The sequence below is a fragment of the Anguilla anguilla genome, chromosome 4, assembly GCF_013347855.1.
Source record: "Anguilla anguilla isolate fAngAng1 chromosome 4, fAngAng1.pri, whole genome shotgun sequence".
Classification (NCBI taxonomy): domain Eukaryota; kingdom Metazoa; phylum Chordata; class Actinopteri; order Anguilliformes; family Anguillidae; genus Anguilla; species Anguilla anguilla.
Window position 1 is genome coordinate 66,686,403 of NC_049204.1, and position 27,041 is coordinate 66,713,443.

Here is a 27,041-nt window from a genome sequence, read left to right on the forward strand (position 1 = left end):
TCCTCTCGCTGTCCTCCACTGCTGCCTGTGCAGAGCGCTGTTAGGAGACACAGAGAGAAGATGTACATTTTAACTAGGCCTTTCACTCAGCTCTTACTGGGACCCCAGGCAGCCTGTTCCCCACTGTGTGGCTCAGTGGGATTGAGCCCCACAGGGCTGGAAAGTGACCCAACACAGGGCTCCTCACTGGCTGACTGGAGGAGAGCCCTGACTGAACTCCTCCTCTGGTCAGTACCCACCTTGATTGACTGCACAGCCTGGCTCACATCCTGCAGCTCCTTCTCTCTCTTCTGGATTCTCTGCTGAAATTTACTCTGTGTCGCCGCCAGCTGCTTCTGTGGACAGATTATTTTTTAATATCATAATACACCATTCAACTTTTCAACCACATTTTCATCTTCCAAAAATGATAAAGTACTGCAACATGTTTGATGTATAGGATAGTAGGTCAGTGTGTAGAAGTTTACTGGCATTATAGGTAAAGCTTCTAATGTGTATGAGTGAGCTAGCTGCTTCAGCCGTGTTGAGTCCCATTCAGGGAGTGAATATGGAGATGTCACAGGCCCTGTTCAGACCAGACATTAAAATGCGTCTTGGGTGACCCGATCACAAGTGGACAGCTCTAACTACAGGTGTGAATGCACCCAACGCATTGAGGACGCATTGAGATCCGATCACTCAGACCACATTCGAAGGTGGTCTGGGTCACATATGACCACATTCTTTTAGCAGTGCGTCCTGGGCCACATTGAAGGACCTCCTAGTCAACTGACGCCCTCTGCGTAAGCGGAAGTACGTACTCACTGGCACGCCAACCGCGTCATATTAAAGTGCGAAACAACAAGAAGAAGCCACAACAACAGGCAAAATGGATTCTCGTGGATGGAGTACACACGAAACACGCTGTCTGATTTCCACTCGCCAAGGTCTTTGCAAACTACTTCTTTTAATTTCAGGCAAACTAGGCACAGGTGTATATACGTCTATGACAGGTAGTGCATTGCTGCCTCTCGCCAGTTAAAAACAACAACGCATTTGGTCTTTGCAAAACGGAAATGATGTACGTGTTTATTTGCATATTGAGCAGGGAAGTGAGATCCGATCACAAGTAGTCACTCGAAATGCATGTGGAGACACATCGTCTCGACTGAATCTAGACACACTCTGGATATATCTGGATACAAAGTACAGGTCTGAACAGGGCCACAGAGAGCTGACTTGGGTTCACGTCCTGCTCTTACTGCTTTAACACCGTAGATGTCATGCATAGAAATCACAATGTTGTTCAATACTTTTTCATATGTCTAAAACACTTCAGAATAAAATCTTGTAAATAAACAAACAAAATTCAATAAGGCAAATTTCAAAATAAAGTCTATTGAATAAATGTTTTAATGAAATTCAACAAAGCACAGTTCATAAACCTACATACTCTGGGAATGAGCTAAGATCTGACCTCACTGTAACGAAGCACAACCGTTATTATGCGTGTGTAAGAGTTTCAACCCATTCTCAGAGCAGCTATTAAAATAGTATGATGTGATAAAGTGAAATGAGTCTTTATAATATGAACCACCTTAAAAAGGTCCAGTCCTTACCTGTTTCTCAGTCCTTTCTTCTGCAGCTGAGACTGTATCATGGCCTCTGTGTTCATCCATCACACACAGCAGACAGATACACTGCTGATTAGTACGACAGTAAACCTCCAGCAGTTTGTCATGCTGAGGGCAGTACTTCTCCTTCAGGTTTCCAGACGCAACGATCAGCTTGTGTCTCTTTCCTGGGTGGAGTCCATTATGAATTTCGAGGTGAGTGTCACAGTAAGATTCATCACAGAACAGACAGGACTTGATGGCTTTGCGCTTTCTCCCAGTGCAGGAAACACACTCCACATCTCCGGGTTCAGGTCCACCTTCAGCCATTTTACTGCTAACACTGACAGAGACACAGGTAAGTTTCGTTTCTCTGAAACTGTGTGACAGAGAGAGTGGGAATGACTTCCTGGTTCAGCCCACAGCTACAGGAGGTGTGGTGCTGGACTGAGGCCAGGCTGAGCAGAGAGTGCAGATTTACTCATAAAGATCACACACACAAGCACACATATGACAGGGTGGTGATTGTTTAGCAATCTCCATGGTGATGAATATCACTGAATGATTGGGCAGAAACATGAAATGCATTGACATATTTTTGAGCCTTATTAAATGTTTAATTTACATACTTACATACGTATGGTTGCCAGTTTCTAAAAGGAGTGGAGATTTATACTTAACCCCCTCCTCCATCATACAGAAACACACACTCAGATACAATCACATCCACAAACACACAAGCTCACTCACACATACATAAACACTCACATATGCACACAGTCATGCACACACTGGTTATTAAACACCCCCAGACTCCTTTAGTGCTGCCTTCACTGCAGAAGGGAGTTTAAGGGGCACGAAATGAGCAGCTTTGGAAAATCTGTCAGTTATAAACACAGCGGTCAACCCAGTAGGTGGCGGTAACCTGGGAACTAAATCCATGGAGATGTGGGACCATGAGTGGGAGATATAGACAGTGGCTGGAGGAGACCAGCTGGAGGCTGAGTGGACGACCTGTTGGCAGGTACTGCCAACGAAGGCTTGAGTATCCACCTCCATGGACAGGCACCAGAATCGCCTCTTCTCAAACTCCAGGGTGATCCCAGAACCTGGGTGACCCATAAGATGGGAGGAGGGTTCCTGCTGGAGAACCTGAGAACCTGAGCAGATTTAGGAACAAACAACCGGTTATTAGGGCAACTCCCCCCGGATCAGACTCCTTCCTTTGTGCCTCCTCTACCATGGTCTCTGTGCCCCAGGTGACTGGAGTCATATTGAGGTAACTGGGGACAATGGGGAGAGGATCCCTCTCCTTACCAGTGGAGACTCAGGACATTGCGTCAGGTCTGCTGCTCTTAGAACCTGGACGGTAGGAGATAGAAGCTGAAACTGTTAAAGAGCAGAACCCATCTGGCCTGGTGAGGGTGGAGCCTCTTGGCATCATGGACGTAGGCGAGGTGCTTGTGATCAGTGCCGACCAGAAAATCCTTTTCTGCTTCCTCCAAACCAGTGACACCAGTCCTCCAGGGCTGGCTGGACAGCTAGCAGTTCCCGGTTGAAGATGGTTCAGTTCAGCCAGGGTAAGAGGGTGTGTCAACAAGGCACACAGGTGCAGGTGCGGATCTGTCACGCCAGCGTCGGCATAGCAACAGACGCTGCAACAAAACTTTAAGTACGTCACAATGGGTATAACAGCCGTTTTGGAATGCCATTGTGTCACCTGGATCATTTCTGCAGCCCGGATCATAACTGGCCTGGCAGATCCTTGGTGGCTCTTTGTCACAGCACCTTCCCCACTCCCACATGGGAGGTGTCCATCAGCAATGAAGGGCAGGGAGGGGTCTGGCTGAATGAGCACAGGAGCCTCTTTAGTTAGCTGAGGGCGGACTCCGCCCCCAGAGTCCACACAAACACAGAAGCAGAGCAGCGGGTGAGACTGGTTAGAGGAGCAGCGACAGAGCTGAACTGTCTGATGAACCTTCTGTAGAAATGTGCACAGCCTAGAAAAGGCCACACCTCACTGACAGAGGAGGGCTGAGGCCAGTCAGAGACGCCAGAACCTTATGCAGGTCCATCTTCAGAGCACCCAAGAAACAGTAAAGCCCAGAAATTAAACTTGGTCAGAATTAATTTCACATTTCTCAGGTTTAACAAACGATGGACATGTTTAATATGTTTGGAAAGTGACCTGGAAAAACATCTGAATATCAATGTACACAAAGACAAACAGATGGGTCATCTCGTAGAACCTCATTCATCAACGACTGGAACGCAGCAGGAGAATAACTCAACCCAAACGGCATGACTAAATACTCATTGTGGCCATCGGGAGAACCCAGCGGGGCAGGAGGAGGCGAAGGCACTGGTTGAACGGGGAACAGAAGGTTCTGGAGAACGGGGATTCTTAGCAGCAGGTGAGTGGGCAGGAAGTGGCGTCCCACGATGCCCTGCACTGGACCGGCGCTGTAGCTCCCGTCCTCGCAGACGGCCGTCGGTGCGAATGGCCGGAGCGCTTAGCTTGTGCCAGTTCGGTAGGTCAGTCTCTGGTGGGAAGTTCGTCCTTCAGAGTTTCAGATAAACCTTAATAAAAAAAATCATAAGAGCTCCTTCAGTCCACCCATACTCTGAGAAATTAATTATGAAAGTCTGATGCACAGCGTGAACCCTGTTTCAAAGTCACTAGACTACAGGCTGCCTCCTGCCCGGCAACAGGCTGATCAGAACCTTTACTCATCTCCACGGAAACCGTGTTAATGCCCAAACACACCGAGGACTGTTGTTCCCGGTCTGCGGTCGCCCAGGCAACGGCCTTGCCTGGAAGTACGGAGATGATAAAAGCTACTTTGGACTGGTCGGGAGGAAGACTGGAGGGTCGCATGCTCGAATGACAAGGAGCGTTGGGTTAAAAAACCTCGGAATCGGCCGGGACAGCCATCAGATCTTTTCTGGAGGGGGCAAACGTGGCTCAGAGTCAGGAGAAGGGTTCTCCCTGCAGCCCGGTGCTGAGCAGGAGGCATCAGGAGCAGGGAGCTCTCTCCAGAAGCAGCAGGTGAAGGCAAACACTGGACCACGGAGGTGAGGTTCTACAGACTCTCAGTCCTGTCTTGGAGCAGCTGTTCCTGACGCCCAGTGCTGGAGCCCTGATTAGCCAGAGCGTTGGGAAGCTGGGTAATCTCTGCTGGTTCCATTTTTGGCTTGGTTCTGCTGACACGGCGGGCAGGGCAAGGAAACAAGATGGAGGAGCGCAGGAGGCAGGATGTAGAAAATAACTAACAAGGGTTCTAATAAACAAGTAGGAAAATCAACAAACAGCAACAAAGACAAGAACTAAATACAAACCAGAGAACTTGCAAAGAGGAGAAACTAACAGAGACATGAGAACACGAGAGGCAGGCAAAGAAGTAATAAACACAAGGAACTTAAATACACCAAGGCACAGGTGAACACAATGAGCAGAAACAACAAAAACATGTGAGAATGAACTGAAACACGAATACAATGTAACGAATGAACAGAACAAGGACACCAACACGACAATATGGCGGCATCTAGTGGCCACAAGCCAGTACTGTGATAAACAGGAATTTATTTCTGGTTGAAAAGTTTGAATGTGCTGTTTTACATACTGGCCTGTGTACTGGAGTCCAGCCAATATCCTGCTCCTCCTGATTCCCTGTTAGTGGCTCTAATGTCAAGTGATATTTTACTATCCTCTTTTAAGAAATATTCTTTTGGTTACCATGTCCTTGCCCTGAAAACAACCACAATACACAACACAAAACTGTTTTTCTAAAATATAAAATGCTGAACTGTAACTTATGGCTGTAGGACTGAATGAGTCTCCATACCTGGTGTGTATTTTGTGTTGTAACAGTCAGCCACTCCCCCATGTACTCATATACCTGAGTCTGGTACAGTGTAGCACTGCAAGGGGCACCTACTGAACTGCCTGTTCCTACATGCCTAAGGTTAGCCAAATTACTGATCAATTACATTACAGACACATAGCAGAGGCTCTTATCCAGAGCGATGTACAGTAGTGGAGAACATCAGTGTTAGTCTCAGGAGGACAAAGTGTGACATCACCAAGAAGGCACAGAGCACTCATTCATAATCACCAGAACTGTCCTTGTATAATAATGAACTCCGGAAAGAGAACTATTCCTTTTAATATGCATCATATCAGACAGTAAACAGCCAATTGACAGACAGCAATAACCACAGACTGTCACATGGAGTGTTACCACAACCATTTGTTTATTTCATTCTTCTTGTAAACAATCACAGTGTGTAGAACCCAACACACCCCAGTATAATGCAAAACAACAACAGCCATAAAACCAAAAGTGTCTTAATGATTTTTCAGCAGCACCTCCATATTAACGCCATTACCATGATGCTCTGACATATCCCACACACGGTAATGTGTGGCATGGTGAAACCAAAATGCATAAAATACCCTTAAATAAAAGCTGAGAATCTGCAGTCTAACCGAACGTCAATACGCTGATTACAGATCTAAAATAGAGGAGTACAAAGTAAACTAAAGAAAAAATATGTCTTTTCCCGAAACATTATGGAGCTGACTATAATATTGGAATACAAGCATTAGAGTGACAGGGTCTGCATAAATGTGAACAAAACTTAAGTTTTATCTTTTTTTATTCCACCCATTTATCTTTTTCTTACATGGCTAATTCTTGGTCAGGGTTGCAGAGGGTGCTGGAACCTATCCCAGCATGCAGTTGGCAAGAGACGGGAATACACCCTGGACAGGTTGCCAATACATCGCAGGACAAACACAGCATTCACTCACTCGCTCATTCCTGCTGGCAATTTGGAGTCCTTGAACAATGGGAGGAAACCCACACTGAAAGGCCCTTGGGATTCGAACCAAAAACCTTCTTGCTGTGAGGCGACAATGCGAGTCACTGCTCCACCGCAGAGCTTGTAATTTTCACCCAGGTCTGAAAAAAACCTGACCAGAACGCCCTGATTCTGACATTTTGTGCAGGGCTTGGTTGGGGTTGGACCCTTTGTAGCTGGTCCTTTAAATTTTGAGCACTGAGCGCTGTGTGAGCTGGATGGCAGTTGTAGGCCAGCGAGTCTAAGCTGAGCTCTGTGAGTGACAGAATGGACGCCTCAGAGCCGGGGAGAAAGAAGTTATAGTCAGGGGAGAATGAAGTGAGGCAGCAGCCATCGAAAGGAAAATCTGAGGTCTGGACAAACTGTTACGTGGTTTTATGATTGAGCTGCAGATTGAAGCGTGGGGTTTGTAAAATGCTAATACTGTGATGCCCTGCTTATATACGGCAGCCGCAAAACAGGAGCATTAATGTTAGCACACTGCACAAGCCCCGCCTCCAAACTCCATCCACTGATCCCACCCAGACATCAACTGCATCTTCTCCAATCAGAACACCGATGATGTCCTTAACTACAGTGTCTGTGTGTTAAATTCATGTTCAGACTGGGCTGGACTTTCAAAACACTGCAAAACACAGAGTCTGACCAGGATCAGGATGAAAAGAAGGCTGGGTCATGTAAGATTGGGCTGAAAAGTAGGCGGGGTCATGTAAGGTTGGGCTGAAAAGAAGGCGGGGTCATGTAGGGTTGGGCTGAAAAGTAGGCGGGGTCATGTAGGGTTGGGCTGAAAAGAAGGCGGGGTCATGTAGGGTTGGGCTGAAAAGAAGGCGGGGTCATGTAGGGTTGGGCTGAAAAGAAGGCGGGGTCATGTAAGGTTGGGCTGAAAAGAAGGCGGGGTCATGTAAGGTTGGGCTGAAAAGAAGGCGAGGTCATGTAAGGTTGGGCTGAAAAGAAGGCGGGGTCATGTAGGGTTGGGCTGAAAGAAGGCGGGGTCATGTAGGGTTGGGCTGAAAATTTTGGGCCCTTTTCAAACCCTACAGAATTGAGATCTCCTTTATTATAATTTCATTCATTTAATTGATTATTTCATTCATTTTATTCATTTTCTGTCATCTGTAGATCCACTGCAATTAAAGAGAGCGAGTGTTGAATAGTTACAATAAATTTGTTTTGTCTCATTCAAATGTTTTTCCCTCTCTTTAATTAGAGCTGATCTTCCCTTCACTCTCTGCCTCATCCCAGATTACACAGTTTTACAGAGGATTCAACATCAACCGCAAACCCAGGATAGAGGGGCTGAGTGAATGTGGTCTGGACTCTGTGCAGGAGGGTCATTGTGTCAGAGACGCTGTAGAAGGACAGAGTTCCTGCCCCGTGATCCAGGTACACTCCTATTCTGGAGGAGGGGGGACCAAGGATTTCAGTTATTTTCCTATTGTAACAGAAAGAGTAACCTGAGGGACTGCAGCGCAAACTCCAGGAATTCCTATTATATCCCAGAGTGCGGTCATTATTGCCTCCTTTCCTGCTGATCTCTTTATATGACACTGCTATAGAAACCTCATCTTCCCCACTCCACTCAGCCTCCCAGTAACAGTGTCCAGACAGACCCTCTCTGCACAGCACTTGGGCCCGGCGCTCAAATCTCTCTGGATGAGCAGGATATGACTGGATCTCTTCCACATAAGTCACCTCTCTGTTCCCCTCAGACAGACGGAGGTAATTATATGCTGTGTTGGGGTCCAGTTTGAGCCGACAGGAATCTGATAGAGGAAAAGAAGGAGAAAAGAGAGTTCAGTAATCATAATAATAAACATCAATTACATATTTTACACACAATTAAATTTCATATTTTACTCCATTCACATGTTATTTTTATTAGTTTTTTTAAACAAATTTGGAGCCCAATGGGGACTGGGCGTGTCTAATTCCCACCCCAGTTTGGAACGGCCAATCATCTGCAGCCATGCTCATGCTGTGAACCCCACTGTTGATTTGGGAGAGTAACTTTGGACACCCAAGGTTCTCCTCCGAAACACGTGGTGTCACCAGCTGCTTATTTTCACACACAGACTACAGCTAAGCTCACAGAACAGAGTCAGAGGAGGACCTTTCATACGCAACTTTCACATGCAGTCCATGGGAACCCAATCGACCAGCAGGGGTCACCAGAGAGCAATGAACATGGACCCCTAGCCGACTGAACCCTCCCAACTTTCTGTCTGGACCGCAACAGCAGGGCCAGCCCTACAAACGCGAATGTCTGTGACTGACTGAGTGACTGAGTGACTGACTGATGAAGTTACACCATTGGTCAGCCGAGTTATGAAGATACACCATTGGTCGGCCAGATCACATGTGTTAGGTCCAGCCATATACTAGGTTTCCTAGTATTGTTAAAATGAATTCTGTGTGATCTAGGTTACTTCTCTTATCTTATTATATCTACAAGTATATTACTTTCTCTGGAAATGATATTTGTTTTTCTAATGTATTATTCATGGACCTTGATATGCACGTGTACAGCACCGAGAGTTTGGCACTTTTCAGGGTTCCCCCCACAGAAATAACCACAACAGCCACAGACTCTCAGCTCCTAAAAACATTAAATTCTGTACATTCTGACCCCATTTCAACAAACAGATTTCATAAACAACTTCACACGTCCAGACAACAAAGCCTCAAACTAAGGGGATTTTGCCTACACGGGCTAATCAAAATCTCAAGTTCGCAAACTGCACATATCTTTTTATCCTAAACCATTTCCAATCTCCACAGCTTGTCTGTTTGTGGCCTAGTGGTCAACAGTCTGTGGCCCATGAGGATCCAGGTTCAAACCCTGCCCGGAGAAAGTTTCATTAACCTGCTTTTTTTCCTCACTAATAATTTTTATCACCCAAGAAATTTCCTAGTTTCAACACGCAGCCCATTCATGGCTTGGTGGTTAATGTCACAGTCTACATATCGAGAAGTTGTTGGTTCAAGCTCCACTAGAAGCAAGCTTCTGTAACCTGCTTTTTTCCTCACTAATAATTGTCTATTAATTCTCAATTATTGCTTTTGCACCACATCTACCCGGCATTCACCGAACGTATACACTGCATTATGACGTACCATCGACACATTCACTTAACCGGCTACAATATCGCCAGATTAATTCTACACCTTTATATGTGCTGCCTGTGAGACTGGACATGGACAGGATCAACAACAACAATGACAACGACAGTATTGTGATACGTGCATAAAATAAACTGTGTGTATCGTACACCCCCGTGCCTGTGTGGTTCATTGTGACTTGTTACAACATCTTTTTTTCCTCAATATTCCTGTATTCTGGTGTTGCCACATTCTCTTATTTTAGCTGCAACTACAGACTCACATTGTAAGAAGTCCTCTCTGGTCCTGGGCTCTAGAAATTGGACGTCTTCTACTGCAGAGAAAGTTTACAAAAAAGATGAGGTCCTAAAGATGACCTTTATGTCATATTTCCTGGAGATGTGGAATTCTATTTTAACAAATTAAATGCATTTAATGAAACGTTATGTCTATCATTATTTTTGTCAGTAGAAGGCTGACAGGAGAAGACACACACTGGAGCATTTACATTCAGATCTTATACCTCAGTGGCATCCAACCCAAACTACCTCCAGATGTGTCATGCCACAAATCTGACCCACGTCTGTTACATTCAGACTATAGTAATCTAATGTGATGTGTTGGATTAGTCAGTAAATTGGAAAGATGCGGCACATAAAGACAAATGTTCACAGGGCCAGAGATACAGGATTGTACAGTAGATTTATCCATGGATCTCCCAGTGATGTCACTAGTGAAAGGTTGATTTGTCAGTAGATGTTGCAGGATGGCATTCTTATGTAAAGAAGCATCAGATAGCCACAATAAAGCACGAGGAAGACCTAAAATTACTCCATTCTAAATCAAAGGGAATAATGAGAACTGAATGTGCTTTTAGTAAAGGGACACATCATGAAATTCACGTTTTGCAAGGGTTGTAGACATTGTTGCAGTAGTGTTATGTGGGATTTGTGAATTCATTTGATAATAAGTTTTAGGTGTAGCTGATATTTAAGTTATTTTCTTAACTGGCAATTGCAGGTCATCCTACGGACCTCCGGGCCACAGACGGCACTGACCTGGTCTGGATTCGATCTGAGACCGTGGGGCTCATCCATGCACCACAGCGTGGTGCCTTAACCATATGAGCCCCCACCAGCTCTCCATATGAGCCCCCACCAGCTCTCCATAGCTGACATTGTCCAAAGAGTTTTTAATTCTTTGAAAAAGTATCTGATTCAAGTGCCAGAAGTAACACTGGTTTTAAAACCAGCACTATTTACTCTGATAACAGGACAGAAATGGACATTCCCTTACTCATATTTATTCAATAGGTACACATTAAAAAAAAAAAAAATTATGTTATAGAATCCTAGTTATTTAGCTAGGATTGTTTTTTTTATTGTTTTAAAACGGCTATCCTTCATTTGTCCAATTCTGGTGTATTTGGGGACATCTATGGTGACTGGTGCTCACAAAAGTTCATTTTCACTCTCCAAATGTCCGAGTAACATTTTAAATGAAGCTATTACTAGAAGCACATTGAGTGCTTATTCATATTTGAAGATAATCCAGCTGTAGCGTATTTTGGAGAAAATAACAGAACCAACAAGGTTGTCTGACACTGTAATATTCAGCAACATATCAAACCTAATTTTAAAGACTTAGATTTTATACTCATCTGACTATACTCATACTCTATACTGAGTTACTGTTAACTTGAGCTGTACTCTGACTATACTCATACTCTACACTGAGTTACTGTTACCTTGGGCTGTACTCTGACTATACTCATATTCTACACTGAGTTACTGTTACCTTGGGCTGTACTCTGACTATACTCATACTCTACACTGAGTTACTGTTACCTTGGGCTGAATTTCAGAACAACAGACACTGTGACCTGCTGCTGATGTATTATGCAACAGAAACATTAGAGACTTCTTTATATAATCAAAATTCTACGTGTATGTGTGTTTGTGAATGAGAGAGAGACATTACATGTGTAATTCTGTGTGTGTTTTTTGTGTGTCTGTATGTGTGTGTAAGTGCAGGTGTTTGTCTGCTAAAGTGTGTGTATTTTTTATTGTGTGTTTGTGACAACAGAGACCTCACCGCTACACAAATTTTCTACATCATTTTTATGGTCCAGTTGATTATATTCACTTAAGGTCAGCATTCATTATTTTAAAAGAAAGAAGTGAGAAAAAAGTATTTCTGTAGTTCCAACCTGTTTGAGGGATTTTCACTAATTCCTCCTTGCAGACGTCCTCCAGTCGCTCTTTCAGTTCAGAGATAGAGTTCCTCACAGCCTCAAAAGAGACGTGTGCACTGACAGTGATGCTGGGCAAGTCTTCAGGTCCAGGAGGGGCACAGAGAGACTGACAGCTCTACAGATAGACAGACAGGAGAAAACCTGTCTCAATACTGATTCCTATGCAGATGCCAAGAGAAATCTTTGTAAATGAGAAAATGCCTCACTTTGTATGTACAATGTACAAAGTGCAGACTGTCAGTGAACCCGTGAAGTTACCTGGAGGAAATGGATGTGATCCTTTGTGTGTGAAAGCTGCTCCAGCTCAGCATCTCTCCTCCTCAGCTCAGGAATCTCCTGCTCCAGTCGCTCCAGGAGTCCTTCAGCCCGACTCACTTCAGCCTTCCCCTGATCTCTGATCACCTCTTTCACCTCAGAGCGCCGTCTCTCAATGGAGCGGATCAGCTCAGTAAAGATCCTCTCACTGTCCTCCACTGCTGCCTGTGCAGAGCGCTGTTAGGAGACACAGAGAGAGGAGGGCTGTACATTTTAACTAGGCCTTTCACTCAGCTCTTACTGGGACCCCAGACAGCCTGTTCCCCACAGTGTGATTCAGTGGGATTGAGCCCCACATGGCTGAAAAGTGGCCCAACACTGGGGTCCTCACTGGCTTACTGGAGGGGAGCCCAGACTGAACTTCTCCTCTGGTCAGTACCCACCTTGATTGACTGCTCATCTTGTCTCAGATCCTGCAGCACCTTCTCTTTCTCTTGGATTCTCTGCAGGAATTTATTCTTTGCGGCCCCCAGCTGCTTCTGTGGATAGATTATTTTTTCATATCATAATACACCATTCAACTTTTCAACCACATTTTCATCTTCCAAAAATGATAAAGTACTGCAACATGTTTGATGTATAGGATTGTAGGTCAGTGTGTAGAAGTTTACTAGCCTTACAGGTAAAGCTTCTGAACGGTGTGAGTGAACTAGCTGCTCCAGCCGTGTTGATTCCCATTCAGGGAGTGAATAGGGGGATGTCACAGGCCCTGTTCAGACCTGGCACTAAAATGCGTCTTGGGTGACCCGATCACAAGTGGACAGCTCTAACTACAGGTGTGAATGCACCCAAGACGCATTGAGGACGCACTGAGGTCCGATCACTCAGACCACATTCGGAGGTGTTCTGGGTCACATATGACCACATTCTTTTAGCAGTGCGTCCTGGGCCACATTGAAGGACCTCCTAGTCAACTGACGCCCTCTGCGTAAGCGGAAGTACGTACTCACTGGCGCGCCAATGGCGCCATATTAAAGTGCGAAACAACAAGAAGAAGCCACAACAACAGGCAAAATGGATTCTCGTGGATGGAGTACACACGAAACACGCTGTCTGATTTCCACTCGCCAAGGTCTTTGCAAACTTCTTCTTTTAATTTCCGGCAGACTAGGCACAGGTGTATATACGTCTATGACAGGTAGTGCATTGCTGCCTCTCGCCGGTTAAAAACAACAACGCATTTGGTCTTTGCAAAACGGAAATGATGTACGTGTTTATTTGCATATTGAGCAGGGAAGTGAGATCCGATCACAAGTAGTCACTCGAGATGCATGTGGAGACACATTCTGATGCCAGGTGTGAACTGACATTCGTCTCGACTGAATCTAGACACACTCTGGATATATCTGGATACAAAGTACAGGGCCACAGAGAGCTGACTTGGGTTCACGTCCTGCTCTTACTGCTTTAACACCGTAGATGTCATGCATAGAAATCACGATGTTGTTCAATGCTTTTTCATATGTCTAAAACACTTCAGAATAAAATCTTGTAAATAAACAAACAAAATTCAATAAGGCAAATTTCAAAATAAAGTCTATTGAATAAATGTTTTAATGAAATTCAACAAAGCACAGTTCATAAACCTACATACTCTGGGAATGAGCTAAGATCTGACCTCACTGTAACAAAGCACAACCGTTATTATGCGTGTGTAAGAGTTTCAACCCATTCTCAGAGCAGCTATTAAAATAGTATGATGTGATAAAGTGAAATGAGTCTTTATAATATGAACCACCTTAAAAAGGTCCAGTCCTTACCTGTTTCTCAGTCCTTTCTTCTGCAGCTAAGACTGTATCATGGCCTCTGTGTTCATCCATCACACACAGCAGACAGATACACTGCTGATCAGTACGACAGTAAACCTCCAGCAGTTTGTCATGCTGAGGGCAGTACTTCTCCTGCAGGTTTCCAGACGCATCGATCAGCTTGTGTCTCGTTCCTGGGTGGAGTCCATTATGAATTTTGAGGTGAGTGTCACAGTAAGATTCATCACAGAACAGACAGGACTTGATGGCTTTGCGCTTTCTCCCAGTGCAGGAAACACACTCCACATCTCCGGGTTCAGGTCCACCTTCAGCCATTTTACTGCTAACACTGACAGAGACACAGGTAAGTTTCATTTCTCTGAAACTGTGTGACAGAGAGAGTGGGAATGACTTCCTGGTTCAGCCCACAGCTGCAGGAGATGTGGTGCTGGACTGAGGCCAGGCTGAGCAGAGAGTGCAGATTTACTCATAAAGATCACACACACAAACACACATATGACAGGGTGGTGATTGTTTAGCAATCTCCATGGTGATGAATATCACTGAATGATTGGGCAGAAACATGAAATGCATTGACATATTTTTGAGCCTTATTAAATGTTTAATTTACATACTTACATACGTATGGTTGCCAGTTTCTAAAAGGAGTGGAGATTTATACTTAACCCCCTCCTCCATCATACAGAAACACACACTCAGATACAATCACATCCACAAACACACAAGCTCACTCACACATACATAAACACTCACACATGCACACAGTCATGCACACACACTGGTTATTAAACACCCCCAGACTCCTTTAGTGCTGCCTTCACTGTAGAAGGGAATTTAAGGGGCACGAAATGAGCAGCTTTGGAAAATCTGTCGGTTATAAACACAGCGGCCAACCCAGTAGGTGGCGGTAACCTGGGAACTAAATCCATGGAGATGTGGGACCATGAGTGGGAGATATAGACAGTGGCTGGAGGAGACCAGCTGGAGGCTGAGTGGACGACCTGTTGGCAGGTACTGCCAACGAAGGCTTGAGTATCCACCTCCATGGACAGGCACCAGAATCGCCTCTTCTCAAACTCCAGGCTGAGCCCAGAACCTGGGTGACCCATAAGATGGGAGGAGGGTTCCTGCTGGAGAACCTGAGAACCTGAGCAGATTTAGGAACAAACAACCGGTTATTAGGGCAACTCCCCCCGGATCAGACTCCTTCCTTTGTGCCTCCTCTACCATGGTCTCTGTGCCCCAGGTGACTGGAGTCATATTGAGGTAACTGGGGACAATGGGGAGAGGATCCCTCTCCTTACCAGTGGAGACTCAGGACATTGCGTCAGGTCTGCTGCTCTTAGAACCTGGACGGTAGGAGATAGAAGCTGAAACTGTTAAAGAGCAGAACCCATCTGGCCTGGTGAGGATGGAGCCTCTTGGCATCATGGACGTAGGCGAGGTGCTTGTGATCAGTGCCGACCAGAAAATCCTTTTCTGCTTCCTCCAAACCAGTGACACCAGTCCTCCAGGGCTGGCTGGACAGCTAGCAGTTCCCGGTTGAAGATGGTTCAGTTCAGCCAGGGTAAGAGGGTGTGTCAACAAGGCACACAGGTGCAGGTGCGGATCTGTCACGCCAGCGTCGGCATAGCAACAGACGCTGCAACAAAACTTTAAGTACGTCACAATGGGTATAACAGCCGTTTTGGAATGCCATTGTGTCACCTGGATCATTTCTGCAGCCCGGATCATAACTGGCCTGGCAGATCCTTGGTGGCTCTTTGTCACAGCACCTTCCCCACTCCCACATGGGAGGTGTCCATCAGCAATGAAGGGCAGGGAGGGGTCTGAATGAGCACAGGAGCCTCTTTAGTTAGCTGAGGGCGGACTCCGCCCCCAGAGTCCACACAAACACAGAAGCAGAGCAGCGGGTGAGACTGGTTAGAGGAGCAGCGACAGAGCTGAACTGTCTGATGAACCTTTTGTAGAAATGTGCACAGCCTAGAAAAGGCCACACCTCACTGACAGAGGAGGGCTGAGGCCAGTCAGAGACGCCAGAACCTTATGCAGGTCCATCTTCAGAGCACCCAAGAAACAGTAAAGCCCAGAAATTAAACTTGGTCAGAATTAATTTCACATTTCTCAGGTTTAACAAACGATGGACATGTTTAATATGTTTGGAAAGTGACCTGGAAAAACATCTGAATATCAATGTACACAAAGACAAACAGATGGGTCATCTCGTAGAACCTCATTCATAAACGACTGGAACGCAGCAGGAGAATAACTCAACTCAAACGGCATGACTAAATACTCATTGTGGCCATTGGGAGAACCCAGCGGGGCAGGAGGAGGCGAAGGCACTGGAAGGCACTGGTCCCACGATGCCCTGCACTGGACCGGCGCTGTAGCTCCCGTCCTCGCAGACGGCCGTCGGTGCGAATGGCCGGAGCGCTTAGCTTGTGCCAGTTCGGTAGGTCAGTCTCTGGTGGGAAGTTCGTCCTTCAGAGTTTCAGATAAACCTTAATAAAAAAAATCATAAGAGCTCCTTCAGTCCACCCATACTCTGAGAAATTAATTATGAAAGTCTGATACACAGCGTGAACCCTGTTTCAAAGTCACTAGACTACAGGCTGCCTCCTGCCCGGCAACAGGCTGATCAGAACCTTTACTCATCTCCACGGCAACCGTGTTAATGCCCAAACACACCGAGGACTGTTGTTCCCGGTCTGCGGTCGCCCAGGCAACGGCCTTGCCTGGAAGTACGGAGATGATAAAAGCTACTTTGGACCGGTCGGGAGGAAGACTGGAGGGTTGCATGCTCGAATGACAAGGAGCATTGGGTTAAAAAACCTCGGAATCGGCCAGGACAGCCATCAGATCTTTTCTGGGGGGGGGGGGGCAAACGTGGCTCAGAGTCAGGAGAAGGGTTCTCCCTGCAGCCCGATGCTGAGCAGGAGGCATCAGGAGCAGGGAACTCTCTCCAGAAGCAGCAGGTGAAGGCAAACACTGGACCACTGAGGTGAGGTTCTACAGACTCTCAGTCGTGTCTTGGAGCAGCTGTTCCTGACGCCCAGTGCTGGAGCCCTGATTAGCCAGAGCGTTGGGAAGCTGGGTAATCTCTGCTGGTTCCATGTTTGGCTTGGTTCTGCTGACACGGCGGGCAGGGCAAGGAAACAAGATGGAGGAGCGCAGGAGGCAGGATGTAGAAAATAACTAACAAGGGTTCTAATAAACAAGTAGGAAAATCAACAAACAGCAACAAAGACAAGAACTAAATACAAACCAGAGAACTTGCAAAGAGGAGAAACTAACAGAGACATGAGAACACGAGAGGCAGGCAAAGAAGTAATAAACACAAGGAACTTAAATACACCAAGGCACAGGTGAACACAATGAGCAGAAACAACAAAAACATGTGAGAATGAACTGAAACACGAATACAATGTAACGAATGAACAGAACAAGGACACCAACACGACAATATGGCGGCATCTAGTGGCCACAAGCCAGTACTGTGATAAACAGGAATTTATTTCTGGTTGAAAAGTTTGAATGTGCTGTTTTACATACTGGCCTGTGTACTGGAGTCCAGCCAATATCCTGCTCCTCCTGATTCCCTGTTAGTGGCTCTAATGTCAAGTGATATTTTACTATCCTCTTTTAAGAAATATTCTTTTGGTTACCATGTCCTTGCCCTGAAAACAACCACAATACACAACACAAAACTGTTTTTCTAAAATATAAAATGCTGAACTGTAACTTATGGCTGTAGGACTGAATGAGTCTCCATACCTGGTGTGTATTTTGTGTTGTAACAGTCAGCCACTCCCCCATGTACTCATATACCTGAGTCTGGTACAGTGTAGCACTGCAAGGGGCAGCTACTGAACTGCCTGTTCCTACATGCCTAATGTTAGCCAAATTACTGATCAATTACATTACAGACACATAGCAGAGGCTCTTATCCAGAGCGATGTACAGTAGTGGAGAACATCAGTGTTAGTCTCAGGAGGACAAAGTGTGACATCACCAAGAAGGCACAGAGCACTCATTCATAATCACCAGAACTGTCCTTGTATAATAATGAACTCCGGAAAGAGAACTATTCCTTTTAATATGCATCATATCAGACAGTAAACAGCCAATTGACAGACAGCAATAACCACAGACTGTCACATGGAGTGTTACCACAACCGTTTGTTTATTTCATTCTTCTTGTAAACAATCACAGTGTGTAGAACCCAACACACCCCAGTATAATGTAAAAGAACAACAGCCATAAAACCAAAAGTGTCTTAATGATTTTACAGCAGCACCTCCATATAAACGCCATTACCATGATGCTCTGACATATCCCACTCACGGTAATGTGTGGCATGGTGAAACCAAAATGCATAAAATACCCTTAAATAAAAGCTGAGAATCTGCAGTCTAACCGAACGTCAATACGCTGATTACAAATCTAAAATAGAGGAGTACAGAGTAAACTAAAGAAAAAATATGTCTTTTCCCGAAACATTATGGAGCTGACTATAATATTGGAATACAAGCATTAGAGTGACAGGGTCTGCATAAATGTGAACAAAACTTAAGTTTTATCTTTTTTTATTCCACCCATTTATCTGTTTTCTTACATGGCTAATTCTTGGTCAGGGTTGCAGAGGGTGCTGGAACCTATCCCAGCATGCAGTTGGCAAGAGACAGGAATACACCCTGGACAGGTTGCCAATACATCGCAGGGCACACACAGCATTCACTCACTCGCTCATTCCTGCTGGCAATTTGGAGTCCTTGAACAATGGGAGGAAACCCACACTGAAAGGCCCTTGGGATTCGAACCCAAAACCTTCTTGCCATGAGGCGACAATGCAAGTCACTGCACCACCGTAGAGCTTGTAATTTTCACCCAGGTCTGAAAAAACCTGACCAGAACGCCCTGATTCTGACATTTTATGCAGGGCTTGGTTGGGGTTGGACCCTTTGTAGCTGGCCCTTTAAATTTTGAGCACAGAGCGCTGTGTGAGCTGGATGGCAGTTGTAGGCCAGAGAGTCTAAAGCCGCGTTTCCACCGAAATTACCCGGAACTTTCAGTCCCAGGAACTACTTTACCAGGAACTAAAAGGTTCCTTCAGCCAATGGTTGTCTGCGTTTCCACCGGGGTCTAAAGTACCGCGAAGATTAGGCAAATTAGCCCACTGACGTTGTCGTCGGTCCATCTGTCATATGATTTCTTCTGTAACGCCATACTACCACCGAAGTAGCCTACATTATTTTCTAATAACCGGGACAGCCCGAGGGGGTTTATTCCACTTATATACAACGGGTTACCAACAATGACTATATATGGTTACTTTTGTATTTATTGATTTTCATATATCCTCTCAAACACATTCATTAACAGCAGAAAACATGCACACGTTGTAAACAATTTGCTGTTTTATTACTTTCTCGTCGTCAATTCCATATAGGCTAATCGCAAAATGACAAGAATAGAACGAAAACTCGGACTTGCGTGAAAATGTAAATTAGTAGTGGTACAGCCACCGTTTGCTTTCCTTCGAAGTTACTGCTAGCCGAGCAGCGAAGTGTGCCCTCCAGATGCGAACCATGCACCATAAATGAGTCCATAGTCTTCCTGGTCTTTTCGTGGAATTGAAAAATGGCAGTAAAATTGAGTAAAATTACGGCAGTCTGAAAAAGCTAAAGGGAAGATTACTAGAATTAACCTGTTATTTTACCCGGATAAAAAGTGCGGAAGGTGATTTCCAGTTTGCTTGTACTGTATCACCAATGTTAATTATGCAGAACTACCGCATACCTCACATAACTGTATCAAACGTTTTGAGTCAATTACAACGGGCTAACAAAGAAAATCCGGAAGAAAATATTCAGCAACCGAATTAATCCGTTTGAATGTTTTGGTAGCCTACGTAATATGCTGTCCCAGCACGAATGCTTAGCATTTTATAAAACGAATACTAAAGCAAGAAAAGAACAGAAGAGCACACGTTATAATTCCAAGACGTTGACAGGCTATAACCAAAAGTAGGCTACTGCGCCGCATAACATACAAGTTTGATTTGAAGTTATTATGAAAATAAATTGGTTTGCCGCTGCATATTTTCAAACATGGCGGGTAATGGCGGAAAATAAATACAACACAAATGCTACGAGTACTCGACCAATCAGAAATGTTCAGCGCTGCAAGCTCCACCCAAAAGGTTCCTGTACTTTCGGAAAGTACTACCCCCCGAACAGGAACGTTTTGGGGGGTAAAACAAAGCCCCCAGAACTAAATTTAGACCCTAGTTCCTGCGGTGGAAACGCACTGAGTTCCTCAAAAGGTTCCTAGTTCCGGGGTATAGTTCCTGCGGTGGAAACGCGGCTTAAGCTGAGCTCTGTGAGTGACAGAATGGACACCTCAGAGCCAGGGAGAAAGAAATTATAGTCAGGGGAGAATGAAGTGAGGCAGCAGCCATCGAAAGGAAAATCTGAGGTCTGGACAAACTTTTACACGGTGTTATGATTGAGCTGCAGACGAAAGCGTGGGGTTTGTAAAATGCTAATACTGTGGTGCCCTGCTTATATACAGCAGCTGTAAAACAGGAGCATTAACGTTAGCACACTGCACAAGCCCCGCCTCCAAACTCCATCCACTGATCCCACCCAGACATCAACTGCATCTTCTCCAATCAGAACACCGATGATGCCCCAAACTACAGTGTCTGTGTGTTAAATTCGGGTTCAGACTGGGCTGGACTTTCAAAACACTGCAACACACAGAGTCTGTCCAGGATCAGGATGAAAAGAAGGCGGGGTCATGTAGGGTTGGATTGAAAAGAAGGCGGGGTCATGTAGGGTTGGGCTGAAAAGAAGGCGGGCTCATGTAGGGTTGGGCTGAAAAGAAGGCGGGGTCATGTAGGGTTGGGCTGAAAAGAAGGCGGGGTTATGTAGGGTTGGGCTGAAAAGAAGGCGGAGTCATGTAGGGTTGGGCTGAAAAGAAGGCGGGGTCATGTAGGGTTGGGCTGAAAAGAAGGCGGGGTCATGATGGGTTGGGCTGAAAATTTTGGGCCGTTTCAAAGCATCGAGCCGCCTTCTATTTTTGTTTCAATCACTCATTCCATTGTTTCATTTATTTAATAATTTGAGTTAAGTACATTTAATTCATTTTCTGTCTCATTTGAGTTTTTCCCTCTCTTTAATTACAGCTGATCTTCCCTTCACTCGCTGCCTCATCCCAGATCACACAGTTTTACAGAGGATCCAACTCCCCAAAACCTAAACCCAGGATAGAGGGGCTGGGTGAATGTGGTCTGGACTCTGTGCAGGAGGGTCATTGTGTCAGAGACGCTGTAGAAGGACAGAGTTCCTGCCCAGTGATCCAGGTACACTCCTATTCTGGAGGAGGGGGGAACAGGGATTTCAGTGCGCTCATTACTGTGCTTGGCTGAGTAACTGGAGGGAGAGCAGAACAAATTCCAGGACTTGTTATTCCATCCCAGAGCACAGTCATGACCCTTTCCTTTCCTGCTAATCTCTTTATATGACACTGCTATAAAAACCCCCTTCCCACTCCACTCAGCCTCCCAGTAACAGCGTCCAGACAGACCCTCTCTGCACAGCACTTGGGCCCAGTGGTCAAATCTCTCTGGATGATCAGGATATGACTGGATCTCTTCCACATAAGTCACCTCTCTGTTCCCCTCAGACAGACGGAGCTCTTGATAAGCTGTGTTGGGGTCCAGAGTGAGCCGACAGGAATCTGATGGGGGAGAAGAGAGCTCCTCTTACATATTTTACACATTTCACATGTTTTTATGTTTTCTCATTCAATGTGTTTTTGTGCGCACTTAGTTTTTTATACTTGATGGTATATTTTTCAGTTAGTTTTCACTTAATTTATTTATTTCCTCAATTTTTCTTGTACTGAATTATTGCTATGATCTAAATCATTTTTATATTAATCCATATATTTCTTGTAACTTTCTTCACACAGCCCTACTGTAGGACATAGATTACTATATATGATCCATATGTTTAATACCAGGATGCCTTCAGCTTAATTCACAGAGAGGAGGTATGAGATCCCTAAAGCAAGTCTGTTATGAATGTAGAACATTCTAAAAATCATTTTTTCTTCATATTACCTCAAAATCTCTTCTTGCTTCATTGTTTTAATTAAGGTTTAATTCCAGACTCACATTGTAAGAAGTCCTCTCTGGTCCTGGGCACAATATTGTCTTCTCCCACTATAAAGAGAGAGATCAGAAGAAAGCTTAATTTCCAAAAGCTTATTTTATGAATGTCCCTCGCTAACACTAACCCACTCTGACCAGGGTTTACCCCAGGAAACCAGCGGAGGGGGAAGTGCCTCAGAGGGGAAGCAGTGGTGGTGTGAAGCGGTGGGCCGTGGTGTTTACACAGTATCACCTACACCTGACCTGCTGAAAACATGACTAGACCATATAAGTTTAGTTAAAAATGAGAAAATAATGGCTCAAGATAAGATGATGAATATCTGATCAGGGCTGTAAATTAACTGGTGCTAGTAAGGTAAAAACCTGGAGCACAGAGAACAAGATAGTGGTGCAAAATGTAACTTCCATGCTGAAATAAAAACTTTAAACTTTGTGATAAAACATAAAAGTATTTCAGCCGTAATAACCTGTTATAGAAATCTTCACTAATTCCGCCTGGCAGACGTCCTCCAGTCGCTCTTTCAGTTCAGAGACAGACTTCCTCAGAGCCTCAAAAAAGACGTGTGGACTGACAGTGATGCTGGGGAAGTCTTCAGGTCCAGAAAGAGCACAGAGAGACTGACAGCTCTACAGACAGACAGACAGAAAGACAGACATTCAGACAGGGAGACATACAGGCACATACAGAGACATACAGGCACACAGACATACAGAAGAGTCTCAATAAAAGATTTCTGCATAGATTTGAAGAGCAAATCATTGTAAATGAGGAACGCACCTCACCATGTATGTACAATTTAAATTGTGCAGACTGTCAGAGAGCCAGTGATGTTACCTGAAGGAACTGGATGTGATCCTCTGTGTGTGAAAACTGCTCCAGCTCAGCATCTCTCCTCCTCAGCTCAGCAATCTCCTGCTCCAGTCGCTCCAGGAGTCCTTCAGCCCGACTCACTTCAGCCTTCTCCTGATCTCTGATCAGCTCTTTCACCTCAGAGCGCCTTCTCTCAATGGAGCTGATCAGCTCAGTAAAGATCCTCTCACTGTCCTCCTCTGCTGCCTGTGCAGAGCGCTGTTAGGAGACACAGAGAAAGGAGGGCTGTACATTTTAACTAGGCCTTTCACTCAGCTCTTACTGGGACCCCAGGCAGCCTGTTCCCCACAGTGTGGCTCAGTGGGTTTGAGCCCCACAGGGCTGGAAAGTGACCCAACACTGGGCTCCTAACTGGCTGACTGGAGGAGAGCCCTGACTGAGCCCTGAAATGGCTCTTCCAGCAGCCAGCTGTTGTCTTCTCCCCTGGTCAGTACCCACCTTGAGTGACTGCACAGCCTGTCTCAGATCCTGCAGCTCCTTCTCTCTCTCCTGGATTCTTTGTTGGAATTTACTCTGTGTTGCCCCCAGCTGCTTCTGTGGAAAAATTTTTCTTTGCCTATTAAAACAATATTTATTGTATGATGACAACTCAATTGTGTCGGCCATTGTAATGTTTGGAATTATCTTAAATTTTATTTCCATCTCGTTTTGACTATCCTGTCATTTTATTTTATTTTATTGTTAATTGCGGACTTGTTGCATTACAAGTATTTAGCTGATGCTTTTATCCAGAGTGATTTACACAACTTTTACATTTCACCCATTTATGCAGCTGGATATATACTGAACATACATATATATATATATATATATATATATATATATACAGGTTAAGGTTGAGTACCTTGCTGGAGGGTACAATGGCAGTATCCTACTCGGGATTCGAACCTGTGGCCTTCAGGGTACGAGACCAGTTCTTTACGCATTATACTACTAATTACTACTAATACTACTTATATATCTACATGTATATCTACATGGCTGTTATCACCAACCCCTCCAGAGTGAGGTCACAGTAGATATCTTAGAAGACTAGTGTTCACTTTCTACTCTGATTCTTACTCTCCCTACGTTATCAATGTGGATCTGAAACCTGAGATCAAGTCCCTGTACAATTTTACTGAAACACACCTGTGGTAAAAAAGCTTTGACAACCCATTCTCAGAGCAGCTATTAAAATAGTATGATATGTGATAAAGTGAAATGAGTCTTTATAATATGAACCATCTTAAAAAGGTCCAGTCCTTACCTGTTTCTGAGTCCTTTCTGCTGCAGCTGAGACTGTATCATGGCCTCTGTGTTCATCCATCGTACACAGATAACAGATACACTGCTGATCAGTACGACAGTAAACCTCCAGCAGTTTGTCATGATGAGAGCAGATCTTCTCCTGCAGGTTTCCAGTGGCTTTGACCAGTTTGTGCTTCTTAAAGGCAGGAGATTCATAGTGAGGCTGGAGGTGCGTTTCACAGTAAGAGGCCAGACACACCAGACAGGACTTGACGGCTTTGCGCTTTCTTTCAGAGCAGACATCACACGCCACGTCTCCAGGTTCAGCGTAACAGTGAGCAGGAGGAGCAGCTTGGAGTCCTGTCTTCTTCAGTTTCTCCACCACGTCAGCCAGGATGGTGTTTCTGCCCAGAACAGGCCTTGGAGTGAAGGTCTGTCTGCATTGGGGACAGCTGTAGACACCAGTATGATCATCCTGATCCCAGTAGCCCTTAATACAGTCCATACAGAAACTGTGTCCACAGTGAATAGCTACCGGATCCTTCAGTAGATCCAGACAAATCGCACAGCTGAACTGGTCCTGATCCAGTAAACCTCCACCTTCAGCCATTTTACTGCTCACACTGACAGAGACAGAGTTAAGTTTCGTTTCTCTGAAACTGTGACAGAGAGAAGGGGAGTGACTTCCTGGTTCTGCCCACAGCTGCAGGGGGTGTGGTGTTGGACTGAGGCCAGGCTGAGCAGAGAGTGGAGATTTACTCATCAACGTCACACACACAAGCACACATATGACAGGGCGGTGATTATTTGTTTAGCAACCTGCATGGTGACGACTGAATGAATGTGCAGAAACATGGAATATATTTACCTGCACTTCATGCTTACTTGAATTCATCTACTTACATACTTTTGGGAGAAGCCAGTAGCCAGTTTCTAAAGGGAGTGCAGAGTTATACTTGACACCCTCAGCATGCACAAACACAATCACGTGTGTATGGGGGGTTTACTGTTTTTCATTTTTTTAAGGGGTCTGTCTGTCATTTTGTATGTCCCATTGCTTTTGCAATGCAAGTTTACTTGTCATACAAATAAAGCACATTTGAATGAGAGAGAGAGAGAGAGAGAGAGAGAGAGAACAATACAACCCATGCTTAGTGCTTTAACAGTGTACATTGTTAATGTGTGCCTTTGTTTTTGGTTTTTAACTGACCGGGGAATAATCTCAGCCTAGAGCACGGTATATTTCCAGTTTATTGTTTCATTTTTCATTTTGTTTCTTCATGCCAATTGTCAATGTACAGGTTTTCTGTTGGTCTTGTCAAATTTTCTGAATGTAGTGGGTGTGGTATTTTCTTGTATATTTTGTAAAAATTGTTTTTTGATGTCCCAGTAGGTTCTCTGTCTGGATAGAGCTGGTTGGTCTTCAGTGCCTTGTGCGGGTAGCGGTGTGGCTCATACTGATTCAGATGAACCCAGAATTTGAGCGCTCTTTTTGCAATTGTCAACAGAAGTGGGAATTCGGCCCTGCACGCATTGCATGGGATATTTCTGTGGACATGTAATTTTTTTTTTTTTTTTTTGCAGAACTCAAGGTGAAAATTTTTTGATTTTCACCCCATTGTTTGTTTATGTTTTTTAATAAGGGTCCCCATATTTCACTCCCATAAAGGAGGATACCGTCAAATATTTTTAGCCAAATTTATATCAGGGATTGAATTTAGAAATTGTTTTTTTTAAATGTGCTTTGTCCCTTAATGCATTTATTGCCATGTTGGATCCCCCATGAAGGCTAATGTTAATGCCTAATGTTAGCCAAGCTACTGATCAATTACATTACAGACACATAGCAGAGGCTCTTATCCAGAGCGATGTACAGTAGTGGAGAACATCAGTGTTAGTCTCAGGAGGACAAAGTGTGACATCACCAAGAAGCACAGAGCACTCATTCATAATCACCAGAACTGAAGTTATGTAAAAATGAACTCTAGGAAGTGAACTATTCCTTTTAAAATGCATCATATCAAACAGCCAATCGACAGACAGCAATAACCACAGACTGCCACAGGGCGTGTCACCACAACTATTTGTTTATTTTATTTTATTCTTCTTGTAAACAATCATGGCATATGGGACCCCCCCCCCCCCAAAAAAAAAGAGAGAAAGATGGCTGGGAGGGTTATTGGGGGGGGGGGTGATGTTGGTTTTGAGTGTTAGTTGCTTACTGCTATCTCGCTGTCAAAGGGGATGGTTGTTGAGATAATGTCAAATTAGACACAACCTCCCCCCTCTCCTGCCCCCCCCCCCCGCCCCCCCCGCCCCAGGCTAAAAAACATGTGCTAATCAAGCAGACAATGGGGCATGCAGATTACCTGTCGCCGCGGCAACAATAGCTGCAACTGCGAACTGGAGACAGATGACGGTGCTTACAGGAGCTGGGAGCACCTTTATACAAACACATCATCCTTTCACTCTATCGCTCTCTCTCTCTCCTCATCCCCCCTTCTCCCTCTATCACTCTCTCTTTCTCGCTGTCCTTGTCCCCCTCTATCCTACTTTTTCTGTCTCTCTCTCTCCCTGTCCCTATCTCTCCCTCTATCTCTCTCTTCCTGTTCACCTCTTTCTTCCTGTTCCCCACTCTTCCTTTATTTCCCTGCCCCCCTCCCTCTCTCCATCCCCCTCTCTCATTTCCTCTGCTGCTCCTCCTTTCTTTCTCTCTCTCGTTCTGCCCCATTTCCAAATACTTCTCTCATTAAGACCTTCACTGCAGCTGTCCCCCCCACACACACACGCACACACACACACTCACACATGCACGCACACACACACACTTGCACGCACACACACACAGGTGTCCTGGTTTGT

The 27,041-nt window shown here is 45.0% G+C and overlaps 3 protein-coding genes across 4 annotated transcripts in view; 1 reads left to right on the forward strand and 2 right to left on the reverse strand.

Moving 5' to 3' along the window:
• LOC118225953 (tripartite motif-containing protein 16-like) overlaps window positions 1-27,041 on the forward strand; it is a 972,804-nt gene that overhangs the window by 431,881 nt on the left and 513,882 nt on the right. The window lies entirely within an intron of this gene.
• Window positions 6,286-9,898, reverse strand: LOC118226040 (stonustoxin subunit beta-like; the record flags this gene model as incomplete). The annotated part of the gene is made up of 2 exons (XM_035415292.1): window positions 6,286-8,221; window positions 9,841-9,898. Coding segments are annotated over 2 exons (588 nt in total), but the record flags the coding sequence as incomplete, so codon positions are not given.
• The window catches only part of LOC118225964 (tripartite motif-containing protein 16-like), an 890,716-nt gene continuing 884,782 nt past the window's right edge, over window positions 21,108-27,041 (reverse strand). Inside the window, exons 1-6 of one of the 2 annotated variants that reach the window (XM_035415128.1) lie at window positions 24,199-24,835; window positions 23,388-23,483; window positions 22,914-23,147; window positions 22,546-22,705; window positions 22,082-22,129; window positions 21,108-21,642 (exon numbers count right to left, since the gene is read on the reverse strand). In XM_035415128.1, the coding sequence (XP_035271019.1) occupies window positions 21,113-21,642; window positions 22,082-22,129; window positions 22,546-22,705; window positions 22,914-23,147; window positions 23,388-23,483; window positions 24,199-24,789 (1,659 nt within the window). In that variant the 5' untranslated portion in view covers window positions 24,790-24,835 and the 3' untranslated portion in view covers window positions 21,108-21,112. Of the gene's footprint in view, window positions 21,643-22,081; window positions 22,130-22,545; window positions 22,706-22,913; window positions 23,148-23,387; window positions 23,484-24,198; window positions 24,836-27,041 lie in introns of those variants that run through there. The other variant, XM_035415126.1, reaches the window with a different exon arrangement.